This window comes from Hyaena hyaena, unplaced genomic scaffold (assembly GCF_003009895.1).
Source record: "Hyaena hyaena isolate Hyena2069 unplaced genomic scaffold, ASM300989v1 scaffold_760, whole genome shotgun sequence".
Taxonomy (NCBI): Eukaryota; Metazoa; Chordata; class Mammalia; order Carnivora; family Hyaenidae; genus Hyaena; species Hyaena hyaena.
In genome coordinates, this window is record NW_024081391.1 from 419,626 (window position 1) to 432,389 (window position 12,764).

Consider the following 12,764-nt stretch of genomic DNA (forward strand, 5'->3'; position numbering starts at 1 on the left):
CCTAATAGCACCGCGCCTGGCTCTGGAATCCCCCCTCGTGCCCCTTGTTCATCCGAGTCTCTGCCTCTGTCCTTCTGGCTGTCTGGGTCAGGCCAGGAGGTCTGGGACGAGGTGTGTCACAGAAGGCCTCATTCAGCGCACCAGCTCCACAGTCCCGTCTGGAGGCTCTGCATGGGGAAGTCCCTCAAATGCTTGCATTAGCCTCCCACTCAGCAGTGATCCCGTCTCTAGACAGTTTGCCCTCATGAATCCAAATCGGCAGTGAGGATGCAGGCGTCTCTACCACCCGTTGGCATCTCCAGCACATGTCTTCAAATGAAATATAATCAGATGGCTACACATAAGAAAACATATATGCAAACTGTCACCTGATAAATAAATACATAGCCTTTAAAATATGAATGATGTCCACACACGGAACTATGCCCACTAACTGAAAACGAAGAGCACCAAACAGAAGGCATGCACCAATCATCATCCTGTGTAAAGTACACTCAGCAACTGGGGGCGGAAATGACTCCTAGGATAGTCAATCCACCAGAATTTGATGGACATAAAGTTCTTTTGATCTGTAAGGCTAAGTGAATAGTTTTTAATGGGTCTCTCTGATACAAACCCATTTCCTCTCCATTTATCTTAAAATCAAATTGAAACTGGAGCCTAAAAGACAGCGTGGCCCAGCTGGGCAGGTGCAGCTGAGCGGATGGGGCCACCACACGCACCCTCCAAGCTGCTGCCCAGGTGCAGCCAAGCTGCGGCCCCACCCCGAGAGGTGCCGGCTCCAGGCTGCTGCTCAAGGCAAAGACTGAGCATCATGATGCGCAGAAGAGCTCTGCAGGTCCCATAAGCCCCCAGCAGGGGTGCTCAGGGGCTCCAGTTGATGAAGCTCCAGCCAGTGTTTGGCACTGACATGGCAGCGTGGGGGAGGGGCATGGAGGGGGAGCTGGAGAAGACCAAGGACTGCAGGCCCTGAAGGAGGCGACGATGCCTTCTCAGTCTTGTTGGGGTGGCATACGGCTGGAGGCAACGTGGGTGCCCATCATGCTTGGGGAAGTCATCGAGTAACTGCAGTGATGGCAACTGGCTCATCCATTAGGAAAAATGGGTTAGATTCATGTGCCAAATGCAAAGGGCCTCAAAACACAGAGTCAAGAGGGAGTCAGAAATAGAATGAGTTGTAAAACAGGGTGCCTCCTAGGTAAATTAAAAACGTGTACGGTTTCAAGAAACTGTCACAGCCAGTGGAGCCTAAGGAGGGAGGACAGCTAAATGTAATGTGGCATCTGGGATGTGATCCGAGCATAGACAAAGGACAGTAGGTAAAAGATAAATAAATCTGAATAGAGATTTTAGTTAATAATAGTATATCAATACTAGTTCATTAATTGTGATAAAGGTACTATATTAATGCAGCGCGCCTGGGTGGCTCAGTCAGTTAAGTGTCCAACTCTTGATTTCAGCTCAGGTCATGATCTCACAGTCATGACATTGAGCTCTAAGCTGGGTGTGGAGTCTGATTAAGATTCTCCCTCTCCCTCTCTCTCTCTCAAAAAAAAAAAAAAGAATGAATAGAAAAGAAAAAAGTACCATATAATATAGATGTTAATAACAGAGGAAACTGGGTATGGAGTGTATGGAAACACTGTGTCCAATTTTTCTGTAAATCTGTAACTGTTCTAAACAATAAAGTTTGTTTTTTTTAATGAAAGCCTTGCATAAAGCAAGAACAGCACCATCCACTCCCCCAGGAACATACTGCACAGGAATGGCTGCCTGTGGAGGGAACAGGCAGATATCAAGGCAGGCATTTAAGTACGTGATGAGAGGGTCCTCCCTGCACACCAATGGTGATAATGTGCCATGAATGACAAGTGCCACTAACTTAATGCTTTACATCAGAGGTCCCAAAACTAACAATTAATTTTTAGAAAAGAGAGAGACAGACAACACTGCAGGAGAGGAGGTCACAAAGGCCACATGAGTGTTGGAGTCTCTGGGTTGCTGAGTGACCTGGAAGGGCCTCGTGAAGGAAGATTTAAGCAGACCTTGAAGCTCAGGGGATGGGGGTGGGTGGAGAGGGAGGTGCTTTGTGCTGGATGCAGACCAGAGATGACCACCCAGGACACGCTCCATGTCCCCATCTAACACCGGTCAGTCCCAAGAGCTATTTCTGGGTCCTCCTGATTCCCAGCCAAAGCCAGGAAAACCAAAATGGCACCTGCTGGTGGGCAGCAGAGTTGGGCAGTGATAGCGAGAGTAGTCGTAAGAGTTGCCAGGACAGTTACATTTGAATTTCAGATCAGCAACAAATAATTTTTTAGTATTAGGTATACCCCCAAATATTGCATGGGACATACTTACACTAAAAACTGATTTGCTGTTGATCTGAAATTCTAATGTAACTAGCCATCTTGAATTTGCTAAATCTGGCAACTCTAAATAATAATAGCAATGGCATGCACTATTACTTGCTCTAAGTACTTAATCTACTTGTCTTGTTTTCATCTTCAAACAACCCCCTGAAGAATATATTGCTATCCCCTTTTTACAGACATGGAAACTTGGACTCCAAAGGAGCAAGTCATTCGCCCAAGGCTGTGAGGCTGGATGCCAGACCTGGGATGTGAACATCTGTCTAAAGAGTCCACCCTCTTGAGCATGATGCTGTGTCCCAACTGAGTAGCTGGACAAGGCCCAGGCTTCTGCTCCCTGACACCCAGAGGCAGTTGTGTCCACAGTGGTGGTGCCAAGCTCCTTGCGTGGTCCTCAAAGCACACTACCACCTGGAAAACCTTCCCACCAGACCCAATTCAACAAGGGAGCTTTGGGTTTCAAAAAGTGAAAGTCAAGGGAGCCCCCATTAGTCCTGAAAGAGCATAATCTTCCTACATTGGTGGAAAGAATAAGGAGAGAAGCAGCTCCTACTTTAAGGGTCTAGATAGGCAGCACACATCAGCAGGACACAGGCCTGAGCCAAGCCACATGCCATCCCTCCTGGAGACAGAGAAATGGATGAATGACCCCTGGGGGCCCCATCCAGTTTGGGGACAGTATTAACTTGAATCTTACAAACAGGTTTCTGATGAAAATGGCACCCCACCCCTCAGCATGATTCGTATTTAAAATAATCCTAAGGAGCATTTATTGAGCACCTACTATGTATTGCACATTGTGCCAGATGTTTTCATTGCCTATCAATTGATGGGCATGTAAACCTACAGGGAATTTACCTATTTTGCAGATGAGGGACCTGACATTCAGGAAGATTCCTTATTTATTCAACTACACTTGTTAAATATCTACTACATGACGTTATTGTGCAGACTCTGTCCTGAGTGCTGGGGATGCAGAAGCGAACCAAACAAGACCCCTGCCTTCATGAAGCTGTGGTTGGGGCACAGATAAAAACAAATCTATTATGTTGTTTCCGGTAGCAGTGCCAAGCGTGATGAAGGAAAGTAAAGCATGGTTAAGGAACAGAGTGATGGGGTGGGGCTATTTTTGCTAGGATGGTCAGGAAGATGTCTGGAAAGAGGTGACATTTAGGCAGAAGTCTAAAGTGAGGGACTGAGCATGCACAGGTCTGGGAAGGGTGCCCAAGGCAGAGGGGACAATCAGTGCAAAGCCCTGAAGAGTGACCAACACACAACCACAATAAGGCCAATGGGCTGAAGGAGGTACAAGAAGGTAGGAGGGGTAGAAGATGATTTCAGAGGGGATGGTCAGGGCAAGTCATCTTTAAAGGATCACTGTGATATGAATAAATGGATGGATGGATGGATTCAAGAATGGATGGTCGGATGGACAGATATGTGGATAAATGGACTTCCATGGATCCCTTTTAGCTGCTACTGACCAGGGGTGAGACTATATGTAGCTCACAAGTTGATAAAATATGTCCAATGTTCAGTTTCCAACTAATCACCTCCTTCAAAGGGCCCCCGGCAAGCACATTCCTCAGTGAAGTATATCCCCTAGAGAAGAATTTGATCCAAAGCTGCACAGGCAATCTGGGTCTTCATCCCAAGGAAACCAATGGAAGAAACCAAGGCAAGGCAGAAATGTCTTGCCTCCAATCACTAGGCTCACGCCCACGGAACAGGCTGGACACCACCACTGCCTCCACCACCTGGGATTCCCCTAGGCAGAGGCACCAGCTATACCAACACTCTTCCTTTGAACAAAAAAATATGGTATGCTCCCCAGATTAAAAAAAAAAAAAAAAAAAAGCCACATGCCAGAACAAAGCCAATGCTCCCTGCAGGTGACACTGGCCACCAGGCCCCAGTCTTGCAGGGCCATCCCATCCCACGACCCTCTGTCACCTGCCCAGCCTCACCTCCACATCCTTCTCAAGCTCCAGCCCGGCTTCCATCAGTTTGTGCTCAAACTCCTCTCGCTGCTCCTTCCTCTCCTCCTCCAGGGCATCCAGTGGCCCCAGCTCAATGTCACCGTGGCCCCCAGCATGAGGTTCCTTGCCCGTCTCCCCATTGGAGACAATCGCCAGTGAGTGGCCAGGGGAGCCGTGGCCAGGGTGCACCCCACGTTTCCGGTAATGGTAGGCGAGCACATAGTCGACCTTCCTCTGGTTGTCATGGAAGTGCATACGGCTCAGACGGGCCTCTGAGGACACTGGCTCATTTGCGTCCAGGTAGTTATTGATGACCTGGCCAGAGAGAATGAGACAGGGACAGCGAGGTCCGGTGAGGAAAACCGAGAGACAGAGAAGGCTGACCCTGTGCTCTGGGTCCAGGGAGGCGGACCTTAGTCCTTCTACCACACCCAGCCCCCTCGGCCCCCCACCCCCCTGCCCACAGCCTGGACACTGGTGCCCTCAGTCCTGCCCTGGCATCTGTGCACACTCGTGTGCTCACATGCACAGACTATACATGCACCAGTGAAGCCCTGTACATCCACACCTGCCTGCACCTCAGGGCCACACACCCCCCTGCACATGCACCCACAGCATCTACACACAGCACCTCTACACCAGCTCTCCTGCACACATGTGTGCACAAGTGCACTCTGACACACGCAGCCCTCCACATGCACTGAAACAGACCCACGCACACTCATCTCCTTGCAGAGCTGCCCACCTGCCTGCAAACGCATGCACACTGATGCACGCAGATTACTCACTGGCAAGTGCTCTGGATCCATTGGAACAAAGGCCAGTTTCCTGTCACCTGGCCCACCCCAGCCCCACCCTCCAGGGGTTTACTCTACACTATGCCCCTCACAGCTCCACATCCTCCGCCGCTGCCGCCTCTGCGGCCACCAGTGGGGACAGCAGCAAGGGCACTGACTTCTGCTCTCAGCCAGCCTGGAAGTGGGAGGTTGAGACACAAGAAGGGGAAGAACAGGGCGGAGCAGGAGAGGGACCTGCCTCCCTCCCTTGGGCTGTTTCCCTGTTTATTGCTGGTTTGATACCCAGCTGCCTCTGCTGCCACCTGAGAGATCACCTGGGCAACCCGATGCAGTGCCAGCCACAGGGGACAGCCTCAGAGCCACCACAGCAGAGGTCTGGTCCTCAGACCTGTGCGGGGACCCAGGGCGTCTGCAGACCCACAGGTGGGCTCGCACGGCCTCTCATGCCTCCCTCTCCCTGTCCTCTGACCACAAGACTCCAGAGGGGTCAGGACACTGGGCCATTATAACTTGGAGACAGAGGAGAGGGAAAGGCCCTGATAAAAACCCTGGATGTGTCTCTCTCACACACACACGCACACGCGCACATGCACACACACACACACACACACACACACACCTGCCAGGTGGAGAGTGTCTCAGTCAAGAGGCTCCCTTCGGGCCCCCAACAGGGCCAGCCTTTACCCCACCCCAGCACTCACCAAGCTGCCGCAGGAGCTCCCTCCACTGGAGGGAGGGCCAGAGTCTGGGTCACGGTCAGAACTGGCCTGTAGACCCAGGGCTTGGGAACCGGGCACCTTGAGGTACTGCTGGCCACGTTTGGGGCCCTGGGCCCCTCTAGCCACTGCCCGAGGGCTCAGCCGGCGTGGGGAGCCAGGGAGCAGGGGGATGTCTGTGAGAGGAAAAAACAAAGGAGGCAAAGCAGCTTCAGGTGACTGAAAACCCAGGACACAGAGAAACTGAGGCACTGATGGAGGGAAACTGGGCTATCCCTAAGAAAAAGGCCATGTCTCCTCACAACCTTGGTTATTCAGGGCCACACTGGCCACAGAGCAGGGGAGAGTGCAGAAGGTAGCAGTGGGGTGGGAAGAGGGTCTCACCCACTATACACACACGCATGCCCACGCCCACACACATGCCCGCACACGGGGCGTGGAGCCACCAGCAGGAGCCCCTTCAGATGATGGCTGTCATCATCTTGTACAATTCCCAGACAAGAGGAGAAAGTGGCTCCAGTGAGCCGGGGTCAGTGGAGCACTCCCTGGGGAGACACCTTGAATTAATGCCAAAGGCTTAGGTTTGGGGTCCTCTCCCAGGGCAGCCAGTCATGCCCCGAGGAGAGAACAAAGACAGACCAGGGCCCTGCTCTGACAAAAGCACGGCCTCCGATGCCCTTGAGGGGTTCCCATGCACCTGCTGCCTCCACCGGGGCCTCGGAGCCCCGCAGCCCCTGCTGGGCCCTCCCCAGAACAGCCCCCAGAACAACCCACAGCGGGAGTCAGTGCTATTTCAGAGAACTTCCAGCCTCGCCTCTGGAGGGAAAGGACACAGGCTGGTGACAGAATTGCAGAATGTCAGAGCTGGAGGGGACTGAGGCATTAAACACTCTGCTTTGCACCAGAAAGCTCCAGACAGGGGCCACGAGCTGCCAGGGCCTCGAGGCTGAGGAGACTCGATTTGTCCCTACACCTGAGAAATACTCTTTCCAGCAAAGTAGCACAGCCCAGTGCACCTGGGCCTGACCCTCAGCTCTGCCATTTGATCAGGGACGCCTCTGAGCCGGTTTCTTCAACTGCAACATGAGAATCCCACACTTGCAGGGCTGTAGTGAGAATCTGAAGCAGAGACGCACGTGTAAAACACCCAGGGCAGTCATTACCCCATGGGTGCGCAATAAAAGGTGCCCATTATGATTATTATCATTTTAATTTTGAGCTCTGTGTAAGAAGAAATCACCATACATCCAGCTCAGCCCTTAGCACCTGCTGGAGGAAGGAACAAAAAGCCGCTTGAAGGAGGCCTTCTGATCAGTCACTAGCTTGCAGAGCAGCCCCGTAGGTGCGCAGCTCTCTGCTGGACAGTTCAGGAGCCCTAGAACATTTGGTTCCCGTACTGGAAAATCTTCTCATCTCTGTTACAAGGACAGACCTTGCATGGAGGAAACACAATGAAGGCCAGCAGAAGAAAGCTCTCGTAATCTACGTCTACACTGTGAGCTTTAGTCCGTATTGTGGAAGACCAGAAAGCCTGGAAGGCTTCCAGAGGAACTGAGCCTGAAGCTGGTCTCGAAGGGTGGACAGCTTCCGAAAGGCAGGGCAGAGAACACAGAAAGGCAACAGTGGGCATGAGTGCTGGTAGAGCGACAGAGGGCCTCCGGCTCAGGACATCACGGGAGGGGATGCTCTCTTTGGTCCCTAGTCTTGCCTCATCCCTTTCCCCCCATGCCTTTCTGCCCACCACCTGGCTCAGGGCAGGACTGAGAACAGGGCTCTACAGCCCAGAGCTGGCTTGAAAACCTTCAGATGCATGTCTAAGGAGCCCAAGGCCCCCCTGATGTATAACTGGGCAGATGAGAAAGGTGATGTTCACTCAAGCATCCTTGACAGCTGTATTCATATTCACAGCTGTGACTTGAGGTGGCTCAGATTCAGAGTCGGCCCAAAACTTTGGTCAAACCGCTATCCAGGAGCCACAATCTCCTGAAGGTACAACCTCAGGTTTGAGGCTGGCCTTCAGGGCCCCAGCAGGCATTCCAGCAGCAACTTCTGGTTGCCTCCGACACATGGACCGTAGCTGTGTGAGGCCCTGCTTTCAGGCCCACCTTTTCTCCCCAACCAGCAAGGAGAACACAGCATATGGCTGTGTCGTCCCAGCTGCAGAATGACACACCAGGTAAAAATGACACAGACGTGGGAAGACCCAAGAGAGCTGCTTACACCATGAAATGAAGGCTGAGAGGGGATGTGAGTGAGGTCTGGGCATCGGGAAGAATGGGGCAGGTGAACAGACTCCACAGGAATCCTCTAAGAAGCTGAACAAAGGGGAATGGGGTTGATCAGAAGAAAAGGCCATCACACACAGCCGATGGAACATGTTGCTCATTTGAAAATAATCTTTCCTCCATTGACAATTCACTTGGCTCTTGGTACATGTTGCCTTGCACAACAGATCCCTGGGTGTTCAGGACTTAGCTGCCTTCCTGGGTTATGGGTGCCATGAAGGGCCTGGCTCACCCACCTCTGAATCCCCTGGAAGGATTTTCACAAGGCTTGGACCTGGGGTCTCTTCTCTACACTCTTATCCTTTCCCTGGATACTCTCATCCGCTCCTACAGCCTTAATTATCACCTTTGTGCCCATAAACTCTCAACTTTTTACCTTTAACCCTTACTTTCTTCTAGCCCCTGGGTGCACACATCCTCCGGCCTACCTGGCATCTCCATTTGGATGCTTCAGAGCCCCTTCAAAACCTATATCTCCAAAACCAAACTTATAATCTGTTCTGCAAGATGACTCCAGGGGCGCCTGGGTGGCTCAGTTGGTTGAGCATCTGACTTCAGCTCAGGTCATGATCTCACGGTTCGTGGGTTCGAGCCCTGCATTAGGCTCTGTGCTGGCAGCTAGCTCAGAGCCTGGAGCCTGTTTCAGATTGTGTGTCTCCCTCTCTCTCTGACCCTCCCCTGCTCACTCGCTCGCTCGCTCTCTCAGAAATAAATAAAACATTTAAACAAAAAAAAAAAGAAAAAGAAAAAGAAAGAAAAAAAGAAAAAGATGACTCCCTTCCGGGATTTCCTATCGCTATGAATGACACCACTACTCTCGGTCCACACACCGGAGATCTACAGGCAGCCGCTAGAGCCTTCTTCCCTCATGCCCCGCGCCAATGTGTCACCACTCCTACGAATCTGCCCTGAAATATGTCCCAAATCCATCTGTTTTCCACCACCTCCATGACTACTACCCTAGTCCAAATTACCACGCTCGTTCAGTTGGATAACTCCAACAGCTCTCCAACAGCACCCCCTCGGTGTACCCTTGCTGCCCTTCACTGTCCTCCAAAAGGCAGCCAGGGGGTACTTTCAAAATGTCGACGTGGCTATGACACCCCCATGTGTGGAGATTTCTGGTGCTTCCCACCTCTCTCAAGCTGTGAGCCCCTGCACAGCCTGGCCTGTTCACGTCTTCACCTCATCTCTCCCCGGTCCCGCTGCGTCCCTGAGTTCCAGCCATGCCACGCTATTTGCAGTGTCTGGAATGCACCATACTCCCTCCCAGCCCAGGGTCTTACATGTGCTTCTCCCTCTAGCTACAATGTGCTTCTCCCTCTGGCTACAATGTGCTTCTTCGGCTAGCTGTGGGGCCACCTGCTATTTTGGTCATTAGGAACCCAGAAAATCAGAAGTTAACACAGTCCTCTTTCAAGAAGCTACTGATCAAGGTATAAAACAGAAATAGTCCGATACTACAGGCAAAGCTAATTTGCTTTCACTCCAGACATGACTGAAATTCCAGAAGCTGAGGGAGTGCAGGGAGGGCTTGGGGGACACACAGACGCATGTAAAGTCAGTAAAGTCCTCCAAGCTTTATCCAATGGACTCCACTGCTCAGCAGGGGACCGCAGAGAGCGGGGCATTTATTGGCTGGTGTCACTGAATGAAGATAACTTGTTGGTGGCAGTACATTAATTGTCTAGTCAAGGAACTCCTGTGCTCCAAGCTTCTGCCCAGATCTGACCACCCCAACAGACTCCCGCATATGGGACTAGCCCATCTTCCAACTATTCACACCCTCATAAACCTCCTGAAGCAGTAGGGTTGGGGGAAAGAAAGGCCCTCCTCACCTAGTCAAAGTGTAACCAGATGAAAATGACCAGAGGCCTCCCGCTAACATGGACAGAGGGCAGCCCCAGGCTGGCACCAGCACCTGCCCACATCCACCTCTGCCCCAATCCATTCTCCCCCGCCATCTTCAGACAAATCTTTTCAAATCAGGTCACCCTACTCTCCCACTGAAAGGCTTTCAGTGGCTCCCCATTGCTAGAGTAGAAAACCTTTACCATGAACTGAAAGGTGCTACATCCATTCTCCAGCCTTGTTCCCACCCTCCTTCCCATTCCTCTCTTGGAGACTAGAGTCCTTCTAAATAATCTTGTCTGCTCCATTTTGCTCAGAGGCTGAGGCACAGCGGCACCCAGGGCCATGTGATAAGGGGAGGGGGCTGCACTTGTTGAGGGTGGGAAGGAAATGAAGTGAAGGAGGGCAGTGTTCTAGTCCTGAATTGACGTTTGGAGGACCTACAGCCTATTTGAGTCATTCACAGCAGACAGTCTTTTGCAGGCCAGGAATAAGAAAGTCACCAAAAGTCAGGCTGTGATTTGGGACATGAGTGTCACACAGGGGTGGGCTCTACAGACAATTGAGAAGTGCTAAGTCGACAGCCACGCTGTTCTCCATCCCCTCTACAACCTCCCCCTGCCCCACCCCCAGGACTAGCCAACAGCACTCCCCCACAAGGCCAGCACCACACTGAGCCAGGAGGACCCTTGGCGCCTAGGTCTGGCATTGCCAGAATTTCAGAAAAGTAACTTATTTTCTCTGACTGCACATTTTAACCTCATGATTGAGAAGAGAGTGTCATTCCTGATCTCCTCCTCACAGGCTGAGTGTGATGATACAGGAAGAGAAGAGATTACAACTCCTTGGAAGTACATGCGCTACAGAAAACACAAGGGGTCTTTACCAAATCCTACTCTGGGGCCTCAGGGCCCACCCCCTTCATTTGTGCCTGCCCAACCCCAACTTCTCTGCTCTATTCCCATCACTGTGCTGTAAGTCCCCAGAATTCCCATTCTGTGCCACCCACCTGCCTGCTGACTACTCACCTCCTCCTAGAAGTTCTCCTAGACTAGACAGAGAAGCATCAGCTGTCTATTCCCCATGACTACAACTTCCTTTCTTATCTGGGACCACCACACACTTTCTAATTCTTTGTTTTTAATGTTTGTTTATTGATTTTAAGAGAGGGAGGGAGAGAGAGAGACAGAGCGAGCGTGCACAAGCAGGGGAGAGACAGAGAGAGAAGGAGAGAGCAAGAATCCCAAGCAGGCTCCACACTGTCAGCACAGAGCCTGACGTGGGGCCCGAACTCACAAACCATGAGATCATGACCTGAGCCAAAACCAAGAGCCGGACGCTTAAACAACCGAGCCACCCAGGCACCTTTCTTATCCTTTGGAACCTGCTATTTCAGGGGTGAACTCTGTCTCTTCTAGAAGGATCCAACTTCCACCACCCAGAAAGTCTGCAGATACCTCAGGTTGCACTACAGAAGCAGACAAAGAAGAAGCAGGATCAGAGATCTTCAGGGAAAAGAAGAGAGACTAAAGGCAGGGAGAGGCCCAAATTTAAATGAAAAAACAAGTCCAGCTTGTTTTCGGGGTCTTCCCACTGCCTGCCCTTTCACACGCCTATCCAAGGCCCCACACCAGCTATGGTACTCATTCTGTGCTGCACTTTCTCACCCACCACCAGGGTCTTCAAACACCCATTCCCCCATTTCGCTGCTGGCCCTCTGGGCTGAGAAGCTAATACACTGTCAAGTGCAGATAGCACGTGCTGGCATCCCCAGACAGTCAATACAATGAAAGCATCCTGAGACCCCTCAGGGGCTCTGGAGATGTCGCTAGCCCTGCAGGGGTCCGGGGCAGGGGTCTCAATACGAGGAATGCGCTCTAGTGGTGGGCACTGCTGCACCATGCGGGGTGAGGAGAGAGATGCCGGACCCTTCGATTCATGCTTCAGCTCTCGGACAGCTTGGCAAGAACCTTCAGGGTCACAGCAAAGGATCAGAGCAAGGAAGGAGCCCCTAAGTCAGGGCAGGAGCAGACTGTGGGGAGTCAGGGGTGGGAAGAGCTCAGCAGTAGCTGACGGCGGGAAACTGGAGCAAAGGGACCCGAGGCACAGTCAAGAACAAGGCAGCAGCAGGCTGCACAGACGGGAAGCAGGAAGTGGGTTCGCCAGGCACAGAGGAGGGTGAGGTGAGTCACCGGGGCCCTAGGAGGTTTCCAGAGCCTCCAAGAAAGAACAGCAGGAGGTGGCTTCCTGTGGGAGCTGGACCTCCAGGCAGCATGGCTGTTCCTCGAAGCTTCCCTCATGGCATCATTACTGCCTCATTACTAACCTCTGGCAGGGGAAGTGTTTAAGGCCATTGCTTCCAGCAAAGCCAGATAGGCCAGGGCTGCCCTGAGCAGAGACAGCGCATCCACGCCCTCCTAGGCCAGGGACAAGACTCCAGGTGCGCCTCAGAGAGACCTGTGTGCTTTCAGATGTTGAGGACGCTTGCCTGGACCATCCCTAAGCATCCTGGGACGGATGGACAGTATTTCAGTTAGGGTCAACTCATGCTGAGGTCTTACCCTGTTTTCCTGCATGAATCTGATGATCAAAATTTGAGGCTCAAAGCTTAATATCTGGACTTTGCAATGGCCCTACTGATCACCCTATCCCCAGCCCCATAGTTCCTATTGAACAGTACCTTTCTCGGGCACTGAATGTGGCCAGAGTAACAGAGGGATGATCTTCCAATACCCTTGCCCTCTTTGGCTCTGCTCAACTTGAC

At 52.0% G+C, this 12,764-nt stretch overlaps 1 protein-coding gene across 1 annotated transcript in view; it reads right to left on the bottom strand.

Moving 5' to 3' along the window:
• ANO2 (anoctamin 2) overlaps positions 1 to 6,285 on the bottom strand; it is a 334,204-nt gene extending 327,919 nt beyond the window's left edge. The window contains exons 1-3 of the mRNA XM_039218383.1: positions 6,249 to 6,285; positions 5,850 to 6,040; positions 4,340 to 4,666 (exon numbers count right to left, since the gene is read on the bottom strand). Of these exons, the coding sequence (XP_039074314.1) occupies positions 4,340 to 4,666; positions 5,850 to 6,040; positions 6,249 to 6,285 (555 nt within the window). The remainder of the gene's footprint in view (positions 1 to 4,339; positions 4,667 to 5,849; positions 6,041 to 6,248) is intronic.
• Between the last annotated feature and the right edge of the window lie 6,479 nt (positions 6,286 to 12,764).